The sequence below is a fragment of the Myodes glareolus genome, chromosome 7 (assembly GCF_982192425.1).
Source record: "Myodes glareolus chromosome 7, mMyoGla1.1, whole genome shotgun sequence".
Classification (NCBI taxonomy): domain Eukaryota; kingdom Metazoa; phylum Chordata; class Mammalia; order Rodentia; family Cricetidae; genus Myodes; species Myodes glareolus.
The window spans coordinates 34,161,371-34,186,136 of NC_142032.1; the positions used below are offsets into that span (position 1 = coordinate 34,161,371).

The 24,766-nt window shown below is 37.2% G+C and overlaps 1 protein-coding gene across 9 annotated transcripts in view; it reads left to right on the forward strand.

Moving 5' to 3' along the window:
• Positions 1 to 1,087: 1,087 nt before the first annotated feature.
• Rfx3 (regulatory factor X3) overlaps positions 1,088 to 24,766 on the forward strand; it is a 243,934-nt gene continuing 220,255 nt past the window's right edge. For 3 of the 9 annotated variants that reach the window (XM_087908011.1, XM_087908013.1, XM_087908014.1), the window contains exon 1: positions 1,088 to 1,332. Coding sequence is in view for 4 of the 9 variants with exons in the window: in XM_087908012.1 (XP_087764138.1) it covers positions 2,604 to 2,629 (26 nt within the window). In the remaining 5 variants the exon portion in view is untranslated. Of the gene's footprint in view, positions 1,333 to 2,364; positions 2,630 to 24,766 lie in introns of those variants that run through there. The other 6 variants (XM_087908016.1, XM_087908015.1, XM_087908012.1 and 3 more) reach the window with 6 other exon arrangements.

Consider the following 24,766-nt stretch of genomic DNA (forward strand, 5'->3'; position numbering starts at 1 on the left):
GCTAATCATGTTCTTCATGGACGGAAGCCATGCCTGTCTCAAAACCGGCCAGAAACAGTTCAAGACCCTTGGCTAGCCTAGGTTGTAGGGGAATAGAATATCAGGAACAGGGTCCTGGGTCTAGTTCAAATCCCTGCCGTCAACTCTGAAGGGGGGTCGAGCACCTTACGGACTATCTAAGCGTTTCCCTGGAAGGTCGAGCCCACCCCTGTATGGACCCCCATCCCCGGGAAGCACAAATCCCCTTCTCGTGAGCGCTTCCTTCGGGTTCCGCAGGGTGATAACGTGGCCTCTCGGTTCCGCAGGGAGGGCTCCGCCGCGCCGGGCCAGACGGGCCACGGTTCGCGCGCCCAGGCTCTCGCTCCCTAAGATGGCGGCCGAGGCACCGCTCACGCCCCGCTGCCCGCGCTCCCGGAGCTGCGGCCTCGGGAGGCGCACGGAGGCGAGCGCGCGGGCGGCGGAGGGGAGAGCACGGCCGAGACTCTGGGGCCCGCGCAGGCCGCAGAGAGCCTGGGAAAAAGGATCGCCCGCGAGGCACAAACGACCGGGGAACACCGGCGAGCATGGCGAGAAGGGGAAGAAAAAAAAAAAAAATCGCGGGTGGGGGGAAGAGGAGGGGCGGAGCACAGCACATCCGGGCCCTTCTTCGGGCACGCCCCGGAAATGACGTCGCCAGGGGCGGGGCCCGCTCAGGAAAGCGGGGTCTGCCCCCGCAGTAGCGCGCGTCTCCCGCAGTGTTGGGGCCGTCGTCACTCCCCCTCCCCGGCTTCGCGGTTTCCCTCTCGGGGCTGCGGGGCTCCTGGGCACAGGGCTGGCTGCGGAGGCAGGCGGGGCTCGTTTCCCGGACAGTAGCCCTGGCCTCGAGAGCCTCAGCGGCCCCGGCCGCCTGACGTCCACAGTGGCGTTCCTGCAGCCCGCCGCGCACTGACCCCGGGCGGGCCCGCCAAGTCTAAGCGCACCTCGGGGAAGCGACGTCGGAATCCCGACCGCGGCCCCCCGCCCGGGCTCCGAGCTGTCAGTCACGGCGCCGAAGCCGCTTCTTCCGGCGCTCTCGGGCCCGCCCTCTCCCCTCCTCCCTCCCCCGCCCCTCCCCGCGCGAGTGTCTCCCTCTCCCTCGCTCCCTCTCTCTCTCTCTCCCTCTCTCTCTCTTTTGTGAGTTATAGCAACCGTTGCCTTGTGAATCAAGCGCCATAGTCACCGTAGTCCTGGCGACTGTTACCCATCAACAACAACTACTCCTCTCCTCCTCCTCCTCCTCCTCCTCTTCCTCCTCCTCCCCACCACCACCATCTCCATCACCCACCAACAACACCACAATAATCCACAGCCAAGGTGAATATTCTTCGGTCTCTACATGTGTGTGGGAGCGTGTGTGTCCGTGCGTGTGTTCGTGTGTGCGAGCGAGCGTGGCTGTGCGGGGGTCTCCCTCCTGACACCGGCTGCGGCCGCTGGAGGGGCTCGGTCCCCGGGGCTTGTTTACAATGGACCCGCGCGCGGCGGGCTCGGGGGTGTGGGCGCCGTGCGCCTGCCCGCCCGGCCTCGGCGCTCTGGGATGGAGCGGGAGCCGGGGCTGCGGGGCGAGCGAGCGAGAGAGCGGGCTAGGCTGGGAAGCCGCCGCTGTCCGTCGCGGGTGTCGGAGCGTCTCCCCCGGGTCTGCGGGCACTCCGGAGGAGGGGCAGGTGGCGAGAAGGGGCTTGCTTTCTCCCTCTCTCTTTCTTTAATTTCGCTGCTTTGCCAAAGCTGCCTGGTTGCTGCCGCTGCTTGTCCAAATCGAAACAGACAGCAGTGAGCAGGGGGGACCCCGAAAGGTGCTGTGCTGTTGTTGTTGTTCACTTGCGGGGCCTTGTTGGGGGTTTTGTTATTTTTATCCTCGTAGCTCGGTGAACTTTTCCCACAGCCCGCTCCCTTCGTCTTGGCCCCTCTTTGCCTGCCGCTAGACGGGCTGCACTTCTTTGACCATCACTGGTCTCACGGGATTCTTTTTTTCTTTTAAAACTGTGTTTTTCTTTGTGCAGCAAACAGTCTTAATATCCATTCAGCAGTCTTCCCTCCCCCCTCCCCCCTTTGCACTCACATTGAAACCAGGGGCCTCTGCTGCTCTGAGAGATTTTTTTTTAAGTCTCTCTGTCTCTCTTCCCTCTCCTTTCCCTCTCTCTATCTCTCCGTCTCTCTCTCCCCGCTTCCCCCCTCCTTTTCGGCGTGTGTGTGTGTGTGTGTGTGTGTATGTATGTATGTGTGTATGTGTGCGTGTGCGCGCGCGCTTGTGATTTAAACCGGATGCAGGGCATCTGTGCTACTTGGGTTAGTGGTTCCTGACAGCGCTTTATCCTTCATGTGGAGATGGGAGGGGTAGTCCTGAGGTTCTGTTTCACTTTGATGCACCTCCCTCCCCACAGGAGAGTGTTAGCAATTTTCATTGTGGTTTTGAGACTTTGTCTGTGATGAACAGGAAAAGGACACAAGGAAGCTTTGTGAGAACTCAGTTCACAACGCTGTTTGTGACAGTTATGATACTTTGAGAGTTTTTTTTTTTTTCTCTCCCATCTTCATCTCTGTTCCTTTCCCTTGGAGAGTTGAAATTGAAGTCAAGTTGTTCATAAAGAATGTATGAAGCTTCTCAACTTGAAACGTGTGTATATTTCACTTTCTTTGTGACTGTTAAGATCTAGGCTTGTGTGTGTTTAACATAGTCTTTTTGTTGACTTTCTGGTTTTCTTTGGACAATGATTTAAACCTGCTCAGGAGAAAAAAAACTTCCTTTTAAAGTATTTCTTTGGAGAAAATATTTGCCCCCTGTAGATTTGAATACCAATTCTCAAGTAGTGTCTTCTTGATTGGAGCTAACCGGGTTTACAGATCCTTTAATTTTGCTCATTTTCAGCCTAATAACTAATAGATTATCAACAACAAAAAATGATAATGACTGTGAGCTAAAACAAATAAAATGTACTATTATAGTTATACATATGAAATTCCAATTCAGATTTTAAAGTGCTTATTTAAATAATCTTTTAACAACAAACATTTATTGATTTAACTGACAGAACAGCCTGTGAATAATGTGACAGTATTAATTATTCTTGAGATTGTCAATGAAGAGGTTGGGTAATTATAATGCCATTAAGTCTAATATTTTGTAAAATAAGAGTTGCGGGATTGGGGAAAAAAACCTTTTTAATTCCTTTCTGTATGATTGTTATTTTGAATGAAGGAGATACTAGATTCTGAAAGAAGTCTGTTTGGATCTTTCAATAGTTACATCCTTTCCCCAACCTGTCTTCAATGCACATTTCAAATTCTAACTTGTATTTTTTTCCTTTCCTTTCCTTTTCTTTTTTCTTTTTTTTTTCCTTTTTATTTTTCCTGTTCATATGAGTGTCAAATACCTGAACACTTTTGGATGGTGAATCTTCTGGCTCTGATCTTAAAAAGAGTTTTGCTGTCTTGGGACAGTTTAGATCTTAGCCATTTTTTATATACATTTCGGCTGAATAGATTGTTTATGGTAAAATGTCTTTGCTTAATATTTTTACTTGCAGTGTTTCAGAGACATTTCACTCATGAAGCATCTTTCAAGTTTCCCCAAATATATATATATATATATATATATATATATATATATATATATATATACACATATATGTTTTCTGTTCACAAGTTGATTTAAAAATGAATGTAACATTGGTTTTGAAACAAATCTTTGTGTTCTAAGAGTTGATATTACAGATGCTTTGGCTTCTGATAAGATAAAATTAGTGTTATGGAATAATTTGGAATTGTAATAATTGATCGTTAAAATTAAATTCTAAGTTAAATACCATTTAGTTCATTTTTTCCATAATATCTTTCCTAGGAGGGACTGTACTAGGCATTGGCATTCTTTGTTTTCAGTTTTTTAGACTAACAAATCTGTGCGCTTTAAAATTAAACATATTAAAGAGTAACGTTTTGAGTAACTGAATATTTGTGATTGAGGGTGTGCCATGATGCCTATATCAGGCTTTTTAAAATTACACCTTGTCCATATGCACTTCTATTAAACTGTATAGGGAATAGGCATAGTAAATTTATATATATGTATAATAAATGAATGCATTCCTAGAAACCTTTTATCATTTCACACTACTTTCTTGGCATGAGGTATTTAGACCTAATTTCTAAAATACTATATTTTTAATCCAATATTCAAATACTCTTGTATTCTGTGAAGGTTCTCACAAGGCTTATAGTTTATAAGTGAGATAGTGAGATATTCTTTAACTTTTCTCAAACAGTCTTTTAAAACTCTAAATAGGTTAGTCGTGGCCCTTTTTTAAAATCTGAAAAGCAAAGATTTTCAGGTCACTCATGCTTAAAAGGATGGCTCATAGAATCAGATATGTGGGAAGAGTTAATTTTTCCTGAATACTCCAGTAGCACTGTTACCCTGATCCTCATAGGGAGACTCTGTTACAAGAAATAGAAGTCAGTCAGGTTTTAAATTGTCAAATTTGCCAGCTTGATTTTGTGCTGAACATTTGGCTAAATAGCCTTTATTCACTTGCAGTTACATTAAACATAGTTTCCCTTACTGAATTTTGTGCCTTACCTCTTTAACTCTTTAAGTATATATTCCCAGTTGTTAATCACAAAATAGATTTTAAATTCTTTTTCTCTTCACAGGTGCATAGCGTTCCCTTATTTTGGAAAAGCAAGATTAAGTGGATTTGACTAAATTTAACTTGTTAGAGACAGATGGTTGCTTTAAACAGGTGTCAGCCTCACTTTTTTCTACATTGTTTTGGAACTTGCAGTGGGTCACAAAGGGCTGTCCAAAGCAGGTGGCATCATGTTGAGTTTGTTATAGCCCCTTTTAGTTAATTATTTCATAGGGAGAGGATTCTTTGAACACTCCTGGTCTTTGATTTGTAACCCAGCTCACCGACTTTTCAAACTGTAGAAACTGTAGATTCATTTGCATCTATCTTTCCATCTTTATAACTAATGATAAGCTGACTTTGAAACCAGAAAAAATATATAGCAACAGTTTATATATTCAAGTCAAATTTATCTTCAGCAAAAACAGGTGGGTTTGAGTAAAATGAGACTTAACTTACATAACTTTTAAAATTTTGCCATTCCTTCAAGAATTTTATTGATAACATTATCTTAATTTAACATCAAATTTTCTGACTGGAATTGCCATACATTTTATAGTGTTATTTTAAAAATGAAATTTGTTTTTGTTTAAACATGTTAAGTATATGTGCTGGAATAAATTCAGAAAGTATCACCCTATTGATCTCTTAAGTTTATTTTTGACTTATAATTTTATCCTTTTATTGTGGGAATTTTATATATCTTATAATGGATACACCAGAGGGTGCTGTGCTGTTTGCAGTATAAGATTATTTTCACTAAAATGTGAATTGATTAAAACAGTTATGTAAAGAAAATCTTAGCCACTTATGTATTTAAGCATCTGGCTTACTTGTATGAAGTTTAACATTTAATATACTGCTTTTCTTGGCAGTTTATGGGGAAACCTGCACTTGTCTGTACAGAGAGAGTATGTGTAACAGTGTAACACATCAGGTCTGGGAATGAGGAATGGAAATGATCTCTGAGAGCACAGTCTTGGCTTCTAATGTTAATACTTAATCTTATAGTTGTTACATTGGTCATATTATGAGGATATTTCAGTCTTCTGCCCTGGAACTAGAGTCACCAATGGTTAAGAACCCACATGTGGTTGCTGGAAATTGAACCTGTGTTCTTAGCAAGAGCAACTAGTGCTCTCAATGCTGAACCTATCCCTCCCACCATGAGATTTTTTTTTTCTTAAGTGTCATTTTCCATCTTTTGGGTGGCTTCTTCCCTTACTGAATATATTTTTACACAGTATATACTCAGTGGCAATCTTTAAAACAGTAATATTTTGTTCAAGAAAGCTTGAAAAAGTATAGTTACATTGTAACAAACTTCAGTCTGGGTAATGATACACTACTATCCCCAACTCAGCTATGATATTTAATCTTGATATTTTTGAAAAGAAACTAAAAGCTGTAACAATTTGTGTGGAGGAGCACCTTGATCTCAGAACTTCAAAAGAGAGTAGATTATCCTCCCACATGGGTCTTACTACAGTAGTTTAGTAATTTTTCTTTAAACTACAATAGTTTAGTCATTTTTCTAAGACACAATCTATGTAGTTTGTCATTTTACACAACTGAGGTTTTAATATTTGTGGTTATATTAAACCCTTTGTATTTGAATTCTTATATTTCATATCAAAATATATGTAATGAAAGTTGAGGAAATAACGTGTATTAGAATAATAGATGGCTGGGACATGACGCTGTGTACTAGGCTAAGTGCACAGGCTTTAGAGTCAGAGTTCAGTTAATCTCATTAGCTGTGTCACTGTGGACAAGTTAGTTGCTTTCACGTAGACTATCTCCTGACATATGTGCAGTGTCAAAGATATTGGTCAGTCTGAGAAAACATACTTAATGTCTATTGGATATTTCAGTTAGAAAATATTGAGAAGATATTTCTTCCAGTCTTATTACTCCCTAAGAATCATCTTGATCTAACTAATCCTTTGACTAAGAATCAATTTTATCTAACTATTCCTTTGGCATAGGACTTGAGTTTTGAAAATTTTCCCCACTAATCTATTGTTATTAAACAATTATCCTCTTTTCTTAATTTGAAAAATTAAAACAAAGATCTGAAGTCATCAGTCAAAGGCTTGGATTACCATTTCATAATCAGTTTTTCATTTTTTTTTTTTAAATTTCAGATCTATGTCTTAGTTTTGCTCCAGGGCTATAATGGGCCCCTTTTTACTGTGTTCATATACTTTTTCTGGCCTAGAGATTTTTATGTAGAACCAATGATGTAATATTTCGTTATGTCTTAACTCTTTCATTGCTTATTTCATTGTCCCATTTATATTTTCTCTTCATATTACATATTAGCATATTTGAAAATATCTGGGGTTTCTTCATCAACTTTATACTATATTCAATCTTATTATGTACTGGCAATAAATAGTTTAGACAGTTTTAAAACATGAATTCATTAGCAGTTAATCTACAATCTTATAATGTGCCGCTTAACTCCATTACTAGAGAGAATACATGAAGTTATCTCTGATACCTTCATTTAGCACTGATGCATAATTTACTAAGTCTATTTAGGTAGTGAAGTAACTTTGAAACATAACCCAGGATAACAGGATAACTTAAAATGTGAACTATTACACAATAAAATGCTATCTTTGGTCTCTTTACATGTTAAGAAGTTTCAGATAACATTTCCAAGCTGGCTGCCACATATAATGGGGCTGTTCAGTAGTTATATTGAATAGCTGTATTTCTGTTCTCTGGGCAGTTTGACTAGTAGTAAAGTATTTTTCTTATTTTAGAGTTATTTAAATAGTACTAATATTAAACTGGAAATATGATTTATTTATTCTCTCTGTAGTCCAGGCCACCCTTAAACTCATGATCCTCTTGCCTCAGTTTCCTGGGTGTAGCGATGACCTGTGCCATGCCACTGTGCCCAGTGCAGATGTGATAGATTTTCAAAGGAGCCTTGGAGGAAGTAAATGTAACTTAAATGGATATACTGTATTCCTTCCAAACATCTGTTTCTTTTTGAAAATGTCTGCCTTCTTGAACAGAAATGTAACATTATTTTACTAGTGATGCAATCTGGGTATTGTTTTTCTTTAAAAGGCTTCTTGCCTTTGGCCTGGTAGCACAGGCCTTTAATCCCAAGCCCTTGGGAGGCAGAGGCAGGCAGATCTATGTGAGTTCAAGACCAACCTGGTCTACAAATCTAGTTCAGGACAATCAGGGCTACTATACAGATAGCAAATGTCTTGGGGGCAGGGGAAGTTTTCTTACTCTGGGTATGTGTTGTCCTTTGGCAAAGTACTTAAGGGTTAAATGTCCAGGCTAATCCAAAATTAATATGTTTACACAGTTGCCAATGCCTATAGTGACTCTTAACTCTAGTGTTCTTTCTTTTATAGAAGCAGGTATGGCCAGTCAGTACTGCTTGCCTTTGCTTTATAGTGCCTGGTCAGGGATTCCCAAGGGTTCTTATATTTCCTGCTTAGGCAAAACATAAGTGAGGGATAACAGACACTTAACCAGGAACATTAAAACAGTGAGGCAACAGCCTGAGTAAAAGCGAAGAAAGACAGATGCATTCAGCAATGATAGAGAAGAAAGGAGAGAAGGTTACTAGTCTGGGAAGCAAAGGACTCAGAGTGTGGCCAGAGTAGCTTGAAGAAGAGGACAAAGGTGCCCAGTTTGTTGCTTATTGAAACTGCAGGCTAGTTACATAAAATATGTACATCTCAGTTTCTCCATCTGTATGATCTCCAAAACCCTTTGCAACCTATAAATCCATGGTAGCATTAGCCTGGGAAGACAGAGTATGCCAGTGACATGGAACCAGGAATTGGTGTGTTATTTCTTTAAGGTCTTGAAAAGCATTTTACTTACTTACTTGTAGGCTAGCTTTTATTATTATTATTATTATTTATTTATTTATTTTTTTGGAGGAGAGCAACAAAGGAAACCCAGAGCCCAGTGATAATGCAATGCCTATGGCAAGGTCTCAAAGTTGTACCATTTTGATGGTTTCTTTAGAGACTGGTGGCCAAGTGCTCTGATTTCCTCACCCACATGGGAGTGAGCTGAGCCTCACAGCTTGAGCTCCTGCTGGAACTAGCTTCTCTAAGTATGTGTGCCAGACATGTGTCTGACAGTTGGGGCTCTTGTTGCTCACCAGTGAGATATTTAAAACAGGACATAATTTCCCCAGTGTGTGGATAGACAGAGGACAGGGTGGGAGGGTGTGGGGAGAGGCAGGCGCTAAGGCAGGAAACATTTTTGTACTTAGGAAAGAGCATATATTTTGCTGTATCACAACTCTCACCAGCTTATATAGGGAAGTGTGTGAAAGATAGGGATTGTAATTCTAATTATTTAAAAGTTGTTTTGAATGATATTTTAATTGATTAATATAAGTAGATTCAAGTTTCTGGCTCTGATTTGGATTTGTATGCTTAATAACATTTGTGTATATGTCACATAACTATTATTCCTAAAATGGATCTGATTTTCTGCCCTCTGTGTGTGTACAGTTTATTTTACTGTGCCAAATCAGTTTAGAGACTCTTTGCTTGTTGGGTTTCTTCAAGCTGTGTACAGTGGCACATGCCTGCAATCCAAAGCCCCGGGAAGTTGAGAGAGGAGGATTGGAAGTTGGGAGGATAGGGCTGCCATGGGAGCCTGTCTTGAAAATTCTCTTTCCTTTCATACTGTAACTGTGGAGGAATGGGAGTGGGTGCTGAAGGGGAACAAGAAACATGCACATTTAGAGACCATACCTCATTTCTTTTAAATACCAGTGACTTGTTTCTCATTTTTTACTACGTTGTGAAGTCCTCGTTGGGGTGGTTGTTGTAGGGGCACAGAGTTTGGAGAGATGGGAGTCAGAAGTGGTCAAAGCAGTATGATTTCTCCTGAATCTTGTACTTTTTCTGTTACTGTGTTGTACAGAGTACATATACTTCTTAAGGATAAATATTTTATTACTTTACTAAAATGTTTATTTCATTAAATTATTTTATCTTCAAGATAAAATGTCTGAAAATTTCTATTCATTAGTACATTATTAGACTAGAAAATCTTTTTCAAGTGCTAGCATTGTACTTTAGGAATGTTCATGTGTTTTTTTTTGTTTTGTCTTTGTATTTATTTATTTACTCATTCATTCATTTTAAGTGAAGGCTGGCATTGAACTTTTGAACAACCTGCCTCAGCCTCCCAAGTTCTGGGATTAAAGGTATGGTGTGCTATCATATCTGTTTGCAAATGTTTCTTAATCTAGCTCTTTATACTTTGTATAGATGCATTTGTGGGTATATCTTTGAATAACACAATGTAACATTTTCTTCTGCTTCTATTTGTAGTGAATTTTTGGCTTTTCCAGACAGGGTTTCTCTTTGTTGCTTTAGAGCCTGTCCTGGAACTAGCTCTTGTAGAGTAGACTGGCCTCAAACTCACAGAGATCTGCCTGATTCTGCTTCCTGAGTGCTGGGATTAAAGGCATACACCACCACCACCCAGCTTTTTGTGCTGACATTTCAAAGAGTCTATAACATCAGACTTCTACTTATTAGCTTTTGGTTATGTCTGATGCATACCTTGACAATAAGTTTTGATAAAGTATCATCCATAGGGTTATTAATAAAAACAAGCTATTATAATAGCAATCTCCTTTAAAACTTTAAATGTACTTACAGTATGTATTTTAATGTGGTGTGGAGAATATATTTTATATACATTTAATATATGAAACATGGAATAAATTTTGATTTTGTGATTATATTGCATATCTCTAAAGGACATTTAAACGTCTTGTTTTAAAAAAATTACATTTTTAAGATGCAAGTAGAAATGGAATTTGGCTTTATTTTATGAGTGTGTATATTGTGCAAATTTAGAAAATTGTTTTAATACACATTTTGTTGAGGGCTGTAGAATGTCATCGGTTGTTTGCTCCTCACTGCCCCATGTACCGTCATCATTTTGGAGTCACGCCAGAGGATTTAGGGCAGATGTTAAGTTTTCCAGGTGGCGTCTGTGTGGGGTTTGTACCAGTTTTTATTAGTGTTTCCCATTGTGTGGTGAGTCTTAGAGGCTCCATTGGCTAAGGGCTACGTGTGCAGAGTTGATGGAGGTGAAAAGTACAGTTCATTTCAGTTACAGTAGGGTTCAACAGTATGTGCGGGGTTAACATTTCACCATTCTGCGCTGCAGAAGTTTGCTGAGAGTTTGAAACCTTTAAATAATACTGAGTGAATAACTACGGTACATGTGGCCTTGTCTCCAAGCAAAGGCTGGAGCCATCCACCCTCTAAGTGGGTGTGATTCTTTTCTCTTTGAATCTGGAAAGAGAATATTTTGATTAGTTTTAAGATTGTATGAGCAGTCTTAATTTATTTGGAGTTTAAAGAAATGCAAGTGACCAGGGCCTCTAGATGACGACCAGAGTTACTTGTGAGAGGAGGCTAGTGTTTTGATCCTGATACCCAGCTCCCCTTTTTTTCCTGTAACCCTAGATAGTAGTAAAGTAAGATTTCTTTCATACACAATATGAACCTTTTTGTAAAGTTGTGCTTAGGTCAATTTCCATTGCTGTCTAGAATTTCCCTTGGATACAGTATATGAAAACTTTGGAAGTTGTAGTTTACCATATGACCTAATGATTTAAAAACCTTTGGAATGATTGCCCATAGGTAGCACCCCGTACTCAGAACACCACTTTGATCTGAAGAAATGGAGTAGAAATGAGAGTAAGTGGGAATGGGATTGTGTAATTGGAAGCAATACAGACAGAGAAGAAAAGAGGTGTCGTTCATTTGAGGGCTGTATGCGATCCTAGTTAGCCATATACAGCAAACCTGATACTGCCACTGGTGTTTGATTGTAAAGCATTGTCTCAGAATGTAAGACATAGTTGGATATTTCAGTATATAAGTTTTTATCAGTTGTTTAATAAAGGATTTTTGTAAGTTGAGTATTTGGTGCCATTATTATTTTGGTTAATTTAGGAATTATGAACTGGCCTAGATTTCTATTAGATTTTAAGATGTATTTTGAAAAGTCAATAAAGGAGTATGTTAGATACAAAATTGCATTTCTCCAATTATGTGAATATAGTTTTATTGTTTAAATTATAGAAGGCTACAAAAATGATGAATGATGCTTGGGCATATGACAGGATAAAAATGGTAAGAGGTAATGAAAAATGGATGAAATTAGTAGGAAAATTATAATTAAACAAAGGTAGGTGGATAAATTAGAATAGTGGAATAATCAATTAAATGAGATGTGTATAGGTAGATATGTCTGTAGATGTAGACTGAATTTTAACTAGTAGGAGAAGATGAGGAAGAGAGTCCCTAAGTTTTGTGGGGTTATTTTTTGTGTGTGTGTGTTACCATATTTAAAATTTTTTCACAAATATTTACAATAAGACTTTGGTACCTTCATTTTTTGTTGTATAAACTTTAACTATTTCTAAAAGTTATATATAGAAAAGGAACAACTTAAGGCATTGCATCAGCATATTGTTTTTATTATTATAAAAGAAATACAAAAACAAAAAAGATTACAAAGTAATCAAAATTCACATCTCCAATTGGAATCTGATTATTTTATATTAAACTGCACTTGAGAATATAGTATATTGTATACGTATTATAAATATACTTAAACTGTTTATATTTCAGAATATGTAAAAGATATCCAAGTAGAAGAGTATAATGAACCTTGTATACTTATCACTTCACAATGGACTTCACAATTAATATTATCTGTTATTAAAGCTATGTAATAATAGTGTGCCTTGGTACATGCCTGTAGTCCCAGCTACACTGGAGGTTGAGTACAGTGGCTCACTTGAGCTCAGTAAATTAAAGGTACATAATTTAAAGACTTGTTACTGAAAGTAACTCCAGCCCCTCCTTATTCTTTGATGCTTAGAAGAAATTTACTATTTAAGAACAGATTTGATGGATTTTGAACCAATAATATAAAGTATTTTAACACGATTGACCTTCATATTGCTTCTTCCAAGAACATTAAATTAGGAAATTTGTTTTTGCTTGCTGTTAAGCTGTTAGATTAAGTAATTTATTTAGTAATACCAGGCTTCTCTGCTTGAAATTTGATTTAGTGAAAAGGGAGTGAGCCCAAGGACAGAAGGCCACGTTTTAAGGGTAGAGAAAAGGCTTGAGATAACCTTTCAGATGTGATGGAGTTCATATCTGATCTGTCCTTATTCCATCTTGTTTATGGGAAGGTTTGAGTTAAATAGTTAAGAGCCATTTGTAAGTTGTCAAGGGAAGAGAAGCATCTGCTCTCTGGAATATTCAAAGTGCTGCGACTAGATGTGTTGTCCAGTTGTGATGTCAGTTGGTGGGGTGTTTACCTAGCATGTGCAAAGCCCTGGGACCCATCACCAGCACCGTGTTATTTATGGGTGCTGGCAAATGCTTGTAATCCTAGCACTGGGGAGGTTGAGGCAGGAGGATCAGAAGTTTGATGTCATTCTCAGCTACATAATGAGTTTTAAGCCCGTCCTAAGTACATGACACTCTGTTTTGGAAGACTGAAGTTAGCTACTCATGACATGCTTTAAGTTATTTGTGGTACATCATGTAGAAAGGGACATCTAGAAACTAATGTACTACTTAGTGGTATGGTTCAAAACAGTTTGATGTTTTCTGAATTCAGTATATTCATATAATGCATAGGCTTACTTTTTCTTTTTCTTTTTTTTCTATTTCGGCTTACTTTTTCATTTATATGTTTTTATTTGACTGAGGTAATATAGTCATGAAGGAAATGTTTTTCCATGATAAAGTTTAGAGCAAAAACAAAAAGCTGCTTCCCATTCCTAGATTACCCTTCTTTTGGAATATATTCTATGATGGAATAACATGTGTTACAGATTGTAATTATTGACGTTTGAATGAACAATACAAAAATGTAGACATGAATCTTTATTTAAAGGCTGAGTTTTTGTATCAGATTATCAAATACATATATTGAATAAGGTTTGATATTTTAACTTACATAATAACTTTAATTGCTAAACTTTTCCGATCTAAAGGTTTTAGTGAAAATGTCTATGACTTAAAATATTTTAAAGCATCTTTTAAAATATATTTATTATATAGTAAGTATCCAGGCTATGTAGTACAGTGATACAAAATAACTAAAGCTATGTTGTGATTACATGATCTTGTCCAGTAACTGAACTTCCATAAGGAAAAATTTAAATAGCTAGGGCTAGAGATATCACTCCTGGGTAGAATATTTGCTTGTGTATTGTAACCCAGAAAACAACTGATCATGTATTATAATGTTAATTAAAATAGTATTTATAGAGGAATATATATATATGTACTATTTTAATGTAGGAAACTAATACAGTGCTAACAGAAGTATTAGTTGTAGTGACTCTGTGCATTTGGAAACCAGGTATAGAAAGCATAATTTTATTTGGTTTTTATTTATTTTATATTGCAGATATCAATAAAGAATAGGAAGGAAACTTTATTCTGCTTAACATTTACAAGTCTCTCCCCTCTTTTGAATATGACTGCTAAGGGCAGGTATTTCTAATGTGAGATAACACTGATGGATATTTATTCTATTTTGGAGAAACCACCTAACACCAAACAGCTGTAATTTGGAGGAATTCTTATCTTTTCATATATAAAAAGGAACATTAGTCAAAAAATTCATTTGGGTGTTTTAGAACCTGACAGATTTTGTGTCTGGAACCTCAAATGCCATATGAAGAATTATTTGAATATGAATTATTTCTTTTGTGCTCAACTTGAGTCCCTTCTCAGTTTAGTTATTCTACTGCCGTTTTCTTCAAGTTACGAAACAGGTGGACTATAGTGAAGACAAGAGATAAATCTCCCCCCCCCCCTTTTCGTTTTTCAAGGCAGGGTTTCTCTATGTAACAGTTCTAGCTCTCCTGGAACTAGCTCTTGTAGACCAGGCTGGCCTAGGACTCACAGAGATCCGCCTGCCTCTGCCTCTTGAGAGCTGGGATTAAAGGTGTGTGCCACCACTGCCCAGTGAATGTGTCTCTTAATACAGTTGCACGTGTTTTCAGATGACATACATATACCCGTTCTGCTGACATAGTTAGGATATCTTCATCTTAAAATCGGAGTGCGTACATTTCATGTGCACTTTGAAGGTTATCTGGAGAACCCCTTCCCTCTTTCCTCCCAGGTGCTTTAAAGGTAAGAAAGCTAAGAGTAAGTGACTTCTACGGTGAACCTCATACACTTTGCTCTGACACATTTCATATAGCTAGTGTAAAACTTTTCTTGCAGGCAAACACCACAAGTGTGATGCTTTTAAAATTCTATACTTGTTCTTTATATTTTTCATTTCCCTATTTTTCTAGAGAATGCAGCTATTTAGAAATCTACATTCTAAATTTGAGTACTTTTTAAAAAAAATTCCAGTTGTAAGTTTGGGTATAAGAATCATTTAGTTATTCTGTTTTGCGGTTGTTTGGAAGTAAATTATATCCTTTAAAACCCTTTTAAGGTTGCACAATAAACAAAAATACAGTATTGAAAGCTATACTATTGTCCCTGTCATTTGTAAATTTTTTTGCATGAAGTTCTCAAGTTTGGTGTGCTTATTTTCCCCTTTGCACATGACAATGGAGTCTAGGATCTCATCCGCTTCGCATCCTCTCTGCCACTGAGTTACTCCCGTCCCCACCCCCTGCCAGATCTTCTAATTCAAATCATTCTGAGGGTTAGTAGGGAAATCAGTTTGTTAATTTAAAAAACGGAAATACTTGTTCTTGTGGGTTACTCTGTAGTGAAGCCCAAGTGAAATATTTGACACTTGATATAGTTCACACACGCTGGGACTTGCCAAGCTGGGCTTTAAGGTGTCACAGTCCTCTTAGATATGAACGAGCACAGCAAAAGAATACATCTATGAACAGTCTGCCCTAACCCCACAGCAGTGGGGAGCAACGTATTCAGCCATAGTGTTTTATCATGTTTACTTTTGTAACTTGAGGTTTTGGAAGAATACTTTGTTTATCAGTTACTAGTATGAGACTAGTATGGCAGGAATAAGTAATTACCAAGACTTTGGATTATTCCTCCTGCCTCCCTATTGTAGAATTAGTAGTAAATCTTTGATCTCGAGCTTGAACTGAATCTGCTCTCCTTTTTGTGATAAAGGTGCATAATGTGAGTGTTAGTACTGTTAGTTATATGAAACAGTCCATCTAAGATTCACCTAGAAGGTTGACAAGTAAGCTCTCCAGCAAAACTGATTTCTCTGCAGTCTAATTTGTGGTTCCAAATCTGCAAGATACATTTATATAAAGCAAGAGCAGGTTTCCTATGGGGGAAAACCATTTGTCATTTGCTCTTAACAAGGTAAATCCCCATAGACAGACCTTCTTGTAAAACTGCTCCCGTTGGATTTATTCTCGCCTTCAATAAAAAGGGAGATATGGTAAACAAAGGTATGACGAAATATTAGTGAGCTCTTGCATTTTTGTTGGAAAGTTCCCAGTTCTTACTCTCTGAGGTTTAAAGCAGTACCATTTCATATGAATTAAGTGGGACTCAGAATAGAGTACACAGTGTTGCTTTGTGCTTAACTGATGATCTTGTTTGGTGGAAAGTGATCAGAACAGTTCATGTTTACATTTAAATGTTCTTCGTTGATAGTGTATTTACTGGGCCATAAGGTGGACATTAGAAGTGTTAAAGTATAATTCAGATGAGAAGAGGGCCAGATCCTTTCAGGCAGTGAATTAAAGTCTGAACATAAAGAGTAAGTTACTAAGAGTTTGTACTAAACTGTTGAGTCTATTGTGTATACAGGGGGAGAGTATAAAACAGGAAATGTGCTCTTATATCATGAATTTAGAACCTGGGTTATGTTCTTCAGTTAGTGCATATTTATATTAATGTGTCTTCTAACAGTTAACAGTCTTTCTTTCTTTCTTTCTTTCTTTCTTTCTTTCTTTCTTTCTTTCTTTCTTTCTTTCTTTCTTTCTTTCTTTCTTTCTTTCTTTCTTTCTTTCTTCGAGACAGGGCTTCTCAGTCCTGGTTGTCCTGGAACTCATTTTGTACACCATGCTGGCCTCAAACTCAAAGAAATCTCCTGCCTCTGATTCCCGAGTGCTGGGATTAAAGGCATGCACTACCATCGCCCGACAGTTTTTCTTTATTTTAAAATATAACTTATAGTTTTATATTTCTCTGGGTCACAATTTTTTAAGGCAGTGGTTCTCAACCTTTCCAATGCTGCAGTCCTTTAAAACAGTTCCTCGTGTTGTGATGACCCCCAACCATAAAGTTTATTTCATTGTAATGTTGCTTCTGCTATGAATTGTAATGTAAATATCTATCTATAGCATATATGATGTGCGACCCCAAAGGTGTCATGACACAAAACAGATTGAGAACCACTGTTTTAATGATTCCTCCTTGTCTATTTACCAGAATAATTAAAAAGTATTTATTCCATTCTACATTGTGCTTCAGAACTGCTTAGTTTTGGCCGTGTGGAGGTAGTAGTCTTCCATGCGTTCATACTCACACTTTACTACTCTGCCCTGCAGTGCCCTTTCTCCAACCAGCCTGGCTCAACTATACTAGGAACTGATTAGGAACATGAATCTTGAAATGAACACACCCGCATTAGAATTCCAGGGTCCACTACTGACAGGAGTCCAACCCTTAGCAGACTTCTTCATGTCTGAGATAGAACTGGCAGTTCTGCCTTGAAAGATATTTTTAGGAGGCCCCATTATATGATGCAAATAAAATCACTGTGCTTGACACGGAAGTGAACAAGTAAGGGAAAGAGTTGCTGTCCCTGCCCTGCATGGTCTTCTGAACAGTGTTCTGCTAATTCTGTTCTTTAAAACTTTGTTCTCAGTCTTCATCTTATCTGGAATGCATTTTGCTCCCTAATTAATTTCTCTTATGTAAGGTTAAGAGTGATCCCTAACTTAATGGGCTCACTTGTAGCAAACTTGTTTTCCAGGGTACTAATTAGAAATTGTGTTTTATAGTTTTGTTTTATAAATATTTCACATTTTCAAATTGTAAGATTTTGAGAGCAGAGATTATATATTTGATTCTACAAGTACAGTATCAGAACTAGTGTTCTTTCCTAGTAGAAGAAGCCAGTCATTAATTTGTTGGCTAAGCCTCAGATTGTATTCTGTTATCAACTATTTTATCACCTATTATATCCAAAAAATTTAATTGCCATTAGAACATTACATTTTTAAGAATATCATTGCCTATATTTACACCTTTTGGCATAAATGAATAAATTTTTGACATTTTGTTAAATACAATGCCACTTAGTTAACAGTAGATTTGAATTGACTTTAAGTCTCTTTCTATCTTTTCAAATGGCATTTTGTTCCCTCACTCTGTATGCACATAAGAATTCCATCTGCCTGTGGGTTTTCTATAGCATCTTGGCCAAGAAATATTAGCAGTTATGGAATGCTTTATCAAGTCTGGTTGTAGTAGGCACATATATTTCTAATTCTGCTTACCATATGAGAAATTGGGGTTTTGGGGGATTTTGCCTTTGGGATGCCACTCTGTATACTTGAAACCTCTGTGTTTCTCTCTTTGCTGCCTAACTTAACTATATCCAGTGGGATAAGCATCAGAAACAGCCTCTCCACTGCTGGAATTGCAGGCAGAACATGCCTGCCTGTATTGTTTATGAATTTTGGGATTCTAACTCCAGCTATGCACTTGTAGGGCGAGTGCTTTCTCCTTTGAAGTATCTCCCCAGCGTCTTTTAGTCTTTAAAAATGAAGAGTATGTGTGTAAAATGTACATTTGTGTGCAGATGTGGGTGTATATGTTGTAGTGGGTGTAAGGTAAGAGAACAACCTCTGGGATCAGTTGGCCAGTGTACAGCTTGATTGGTTGTCTCCCCAGTTTGCTTATGTGTAACTTTAACCTGGAAAAAAAGTTGGTTTATGATGGATTTATGTTAAAAGTACCACTCCTGTCCTAGAATTTTAAGATCATTGCTTATGTGGTATAGCCATCATATCTCATCTTTAATTGCAATCATGAGATAAATTTATTTATAAAACTTTGGATATGCAAATAGACAAAGGATTATTTAGAAATAAAAGTACTATTACTGATGGGAGGCATGTTCTCTTGAATTTTGATATTTTGCCTAATGACTTTCATTTGATAATTTTAAGTGTAGATATTTTAAGTCATTTGGTATCTTTAAATGTAGAATTTTCAGTGTGTTCATGTTAAAATATTTTTCATTTAATTCATTAGAAAGTATTCAACATTATTTGCCATTGTGAAATACACAGCTTCATATTTGAAGCTATTGTTGCACATGGTACATAGATTTAATATGAGGTAAATATGTATTTTATAGCATGTAACTAAAAATTAGTGGAATTTTTTGTAAAACATTAAACCAAAGCCTTTTTATGAACTTTTGTGATTATATATGCAATATTATTTAAATTTTTATTACATTTTTATTTTGTTGCTTATGTACCTACAAATGTACATGCCACTGCATACCATGGAGGTCAAAGGACAACTTGAGAGAGTAGGTTCTTTCCTTTACAATGTGGGTCCTAGTGAAATAATTTGAAGAAGCAAACTGAGGAAACATTGTTTTATGAGAAAGGAAACTGTGGGTTCAGCTTCACAACTGTTAGAAGGAAGGAGAAACCTTGTATGTATGTCCTTTGGGATGTCTTTTCTTTTTCTTTATAGTTGCAAAGGTATAATTGGTACTGAGAGGAAGTCTCACCTTCAACTCGTTGGTCATTTACCTTACTTAGGTGATTTATCAAAGGCAGAGAGTTCTCTATTTAAAAACAATTATGAAAATAAAATCCATTTAGAACTTAGTTCTATTTAACATTTACTGAGGATATTTGATTTATAGAAAGTAAAGTTAGAAAGGTAGATATTTGGGTATGAAATATGATAGGGTGACAAAGCCAGGATTTAAGGCAGAATTGTATAGCACATGTTTTCAAAGCTTCATTGCTTAGTTTCCTTTAAGGATGTCAAGTTTCACACCACAGCTGTATCGCCTTAGGAGGCAAGGACCAAGGAGGACCAGAGAACACTCTCCACCATGTGTACCACTTGTTTTGTGTTGATCCCATTTTCGTTAATTCTACTTAACAAGATCCTGAATATCAAAATGTCATACACATAATTTAGAACTTCATTTCTATTAGATTGCTGGGAGAGCTCCTTCCGCTTCTTCAGCCAGTAGCCTTTAAGATACCAGCCCACTTGGGCGTGGTCTCTTTTGCTTTAAAAACCTGCTCTTTCTTGCTTCCTGTTTTGCTTCCACTACTAGACTCTATTCCTGGTCATATAGAGGGCTGTTGTCTAGGACAGTGATCTGTAAGTTTTCCCCTAAATAAATATAAATAAGTAACCCTTTTATTAATCATAATTTCAAACTGATGTGGGATTGTTTTGTGACTTAAGTCTACATTAGATCAGTTTTTTTTTTTTTTCTGGAACAGATTGGAACAGTGTATTATATTTGTCAAATAATTGACCAAGAATTAAATAACTGCTTTGGAATTTAGTAAATTTGCTAACACATGCCCTGTGAATAATACGTTTCTAAGTCATATGTGGCTTTAGTAACTATTGGTTACTATGTATGTATATTTGTAATGTATGTATTTTAGTGATTTAATCTTATTTATGGAATCAGTATTGAAATTGCTTCAAAAATATTTTCATATTAACAGTCTCTTTAGCTTTAGAATTAAAAATTTATTAGGCAAGACCATTAGAAAGCCTTCCAGTTATTTTTTTGGAAATTAAGTAGAGTCTTAATTTATATCATGTGTCTTGGTTTTTATTTCATGTGTCTCCTGATATCCCTGAATCCTGGAAATGAGGATTTTCTGAGTTGTACCTTAAGAAGTAAAAATGGCACAAGAAATAGAACATTATTGAATGTATGCTTTCTGTTTGTTTTCTTTTAGCTTCACATCTGTAAAGCAAATCTGCATGTGTCTTTCTACCAGTTCTCTTTTCCTTATTCCCTTCCTAGTGTGTGTTGTCTCTGTCACCCTTTTTGGCTGACCTCTTATTTGTTCTGTTTTCAGGTTGACTCTATTTACAAACTGTCAGTTCTAAATCTTAGCTCATCTAGGTGCAGGCAGAATTCTTTGGTCAGATGTTGCTCTTCCATCTCAGTTTCCTGCAGCTCTTCTGCTGGATTCACTGTCCTTTGTTCTGGGACAATTGTTCCACATTCTCCTGCTTGTTGCTTCTGGATGCTCTGAGAGAAACAGTTTCCTTTGCGTTGCTCCTGTAGTGTGTAGTGAGAAGAAATGAAAGAAATCCTGAGAGAGAACCGTGGCTCTTTGAAAGTGAATGAGGTAGGGTATTGACAGATGGGAATGTTCCCAGCTCTACCTGTCAGTAGAAGGGCCAAAGATTGTGATGAACATGGAGACAGTGCCCATCTTAAGTTTTTCAAATTTGTTTTTATGGATACAAAATTATAGGCAATATTAATTTAACCAAAATGTCATTGGAAAAGTCTGAATACATTTTTAAAAGTTGGGTTGTTATTTAATAACTTACTTTTTCCTGTATAGTCTTTGGTATTTTTGATGCTACACCTTTGTATTTTTCTCCCAATACTTCATGAAAAAGGCCTCACATGTGTAACACACAGGTAGTACAATGTCTTTTTTAAAGGTGGTGCTAGCCTTCCCTACTCTATGTCACTTCTCAGTGTGCTTCACACAATTCGTCCATGATTTCCTTCTCTAATTGAATGTAGATAAAATAATGTTGTCTAATGCAGTGAATTTTGTGTGAATAACTTATTCAGCATTAATCTTAAAAGTATAGAAATTTTGTGATAGGATACAGTAGATTCTGGAATTAATGTAAACACATTACTGAACAATTGAGATGAATAAAGTTAAATTTAGAATTTCTTTTTTATAATTCGTTGCTACTACTTTTCTAACTATTGGCTTGCTCAGCTTACTTTTCTATTGTTGGGCCTATAGTAGATTTGAAAACTCAGACTTGGCACTATTCTACCCCTCCCTCCCTGCCAAAGCTTACTGAGTTCTTTTATATAAATTATATCCTTTTAGGAGACTATATGGAAAGAAAAACTTCGAGTGGTAGGTGGTATAATTGAAATGTAGATCATAATCTTTGTTTGTTTTACCAAATTAGTTAGGGATTCTGAGGATACATTTTGAATATTTGTGTATATTTAGCATTTCATCTCTTTGTTAGAAATCTCTCAGTGTGACTTGTTTTTAATAGGATGTGTCTTGAATTGTAGACCAATCACTCTTGAAAAGTATTAAGCCCTTTAAACACACTGGTCAGCCCCACAGAGGGAAGCCTACAGGTTTATTAGCACTGCTTGGCCTGAAAGCACAGCATACCCTTTTAGGTTGCACAGCAACAGACTCCTAGCAACCATAATAGATTGAATTTCTAAGAGTGACTGGGCCGGATGTAATAATAAGGCAAGAGGTACAAACAGTTGTCATGGTTTTCTTTTCACAGCAAGCTAGTTTGATTTAGAGAAGCTAAGCTTTTCAAAAATGGGCAAACTTCTAATAAAACTTTACTGTTTGTGCATAGGACTTTTGGTATTACCATAGCAATAGTGATAGCAAAATTTAAGAGACATGGATTAATAATATGCCCATAATAAAATAAATGTTACAAAAATTATTTTCTAAAGTTTTCAGGAGAAGTTTTTAAAAGCACATTATCATAAACTTAAATTAGAATCAGACCCAAATAATCCTAGTACTCCTTTTAAAAATAAAAACATCATATTTATGCTTTTTCTTTTTTACATTCTATTTTTATTTTGTTGCAATTACCTGTAGTTTTATGTTGTGATATAATTGAACATTCATATAAAACTGATCATTTTACAAACTTCAAAACGTTAAAAAAATTTCAGGTTAAGTGAACTGCTTTGTAGTTGTAAACCAACTGAAGCGCAGTATTTATTAATGAAACAATAAAGAAGTAAATATTTAATCTTTCGCAGTGTAGTAAAAGCACTGTGGTTTGTCTAAAATGTAATGTCTTCTAACCTCTCAGCATTCTTTCTTTTCAGCCATTAGTTGTGTGTTTACTAATGTCGCTATGTAAAGGAACTTAATTCTAATACATTCCCAGTCTGAAGACGGATGCTGCCATCAAAGAGGCTCATATAGCTGCTGGAGAGTAGAACTACAGCCTTTGACAGCAATAAGCTGTAAATATACACACATGCTAATACCCCTGATTTTTTCATCTTTTGTGTCAGCATTTGGAAAAGATGGTTAAAGTGGCAGTTGTAGTAAAGACTAGCAATTACAGTAAAGAGCAGAAATTAGGTATTTGTGACCTATTATATTTCATTAAAAGACTTCCTTATTAAAATGGCACTATTTACTCTGATTACTTGACAGCTGCCCAAAACAGATTAGAAAACACAGCTAAAGGTAAAACCAACCTCTTAAGCAAGCTTATAGCTTAGAATAAATAAATGATATAGAATCAAGTCATTTTTAAACAATACATTTGCTTTTGGGAGAAATGTTTGTCAGTGGCTCAGCAGTGCACTCCCTTAGCATCCATCTAGGAAGAGCTTACCAACGGGATTTTCCCACTGAGATGGTCACAGTGCTCATCTGGGATCACACTAGCTTTCTCCTAGACAATCTACGAGCAGCATGGCTTCAAGTAAGCAACATTATTTTTTCTGCCCCCACCCCAAGCACAACTCAGACTTTAGAAGCTCCATTACTAGGTTACTTCTATAATATCCTAAGTGTTCTTTATTTCAAGCCAGATTAGCCCCAGTGAGTTCAATACTTGAACTTTAGGCATCCCCTTCACAGTAATGAATTCTTTGCTTTCTCTAGACAAAATTTTCATCTTCTTTGGCTTTTTTTTTTTTTTAACTTTGGTACTATTTGTGCTTGCTTTGGAAAACACAGCTTACCTACCAATTCTTTTTTTTTTTAACTCTGTCTTCTATACCATCAAGTATGGGACAATCACTGTGTAGAAAATTCTGTGAATACCAGATTTATACTTCCCTGTTGAAGACACAAACACAGACTTTGTATGAAATAGATGCGTACAAAATTGACTTGTTAGAATTCAAAATATTAATAGACAACTGTTGTATGTGTATGGAGCTGTGTAATTTCCATAAATACCTAAAGTAAGCTATATGAGACACTCATGATTAATTCCAGTTGCACACAAGTTGGGTTTTCAGCTTAATGAATATCTGTCCCAAGTTGGAAGAGTTTTGCTGTCTTACAGAATTCAAAGAGAAGAAAGTGAGGCCTAGGGTTTTTTGTTGTTTTTTTTTTTTTTAAATAGAAACTTAAACTTAAGCCCCAGTTTGTTGTTTGGTAACAAATTGCTTAAATATATATTCCTTTGATTTCAGGTTTTTAGAAATGTAAAAAATGGGGATGCTATAAAATGGGAGGGCTATAAACTGAAAGATAAGTAAAAGATAATATGAATTAAGAATAGAAAAACTTATGTACATCTAGTTAATTTGAAAATTGATAATTTTTCTTATAAATGTAAGTTTTTCTACTTTTTTTGTGTGTGTATGGGTGCTTTGCCAGCATGTATATCTGTAGTCCATCTGCATGCAGTACCCATGGAAGCCAGAAGAAGGTGTTTGATCTCTGGAACAGAAGTTATTGATGTTTGTGAGCTACTGTGTGTGTGCTTGGAAATGCTCCTCTGGAGGAGCAGCCAGTGCTCTTAACCACAGAGCCGGCTCTCCAGCCCCGATATTATCATTTGTATTGTGTCTCATCACTGCTGTATGATGTAAGGGAAGTGTTTAGGAGAGAGCAGTAGCTGAAGATAATACCACAGACCTAGACTTCATAAAGTCATTGTTTCAGTACTGGTTAGTACTGAAAATTTATGTATAAAGTGACCTCTCTTGTCTACACCGTGGGGCCACATTTTTAAAAATTATGAGAACCGGAAAGTGTATGCTAACATGTTAAATGTTAACCTATCCACAATTATGTTAGAATTTCAAAGAACAGGCCATACTTTTGTTGTTTTGGTAAATATGTACAGTGAGGCATCTCTGTAATATGTAAA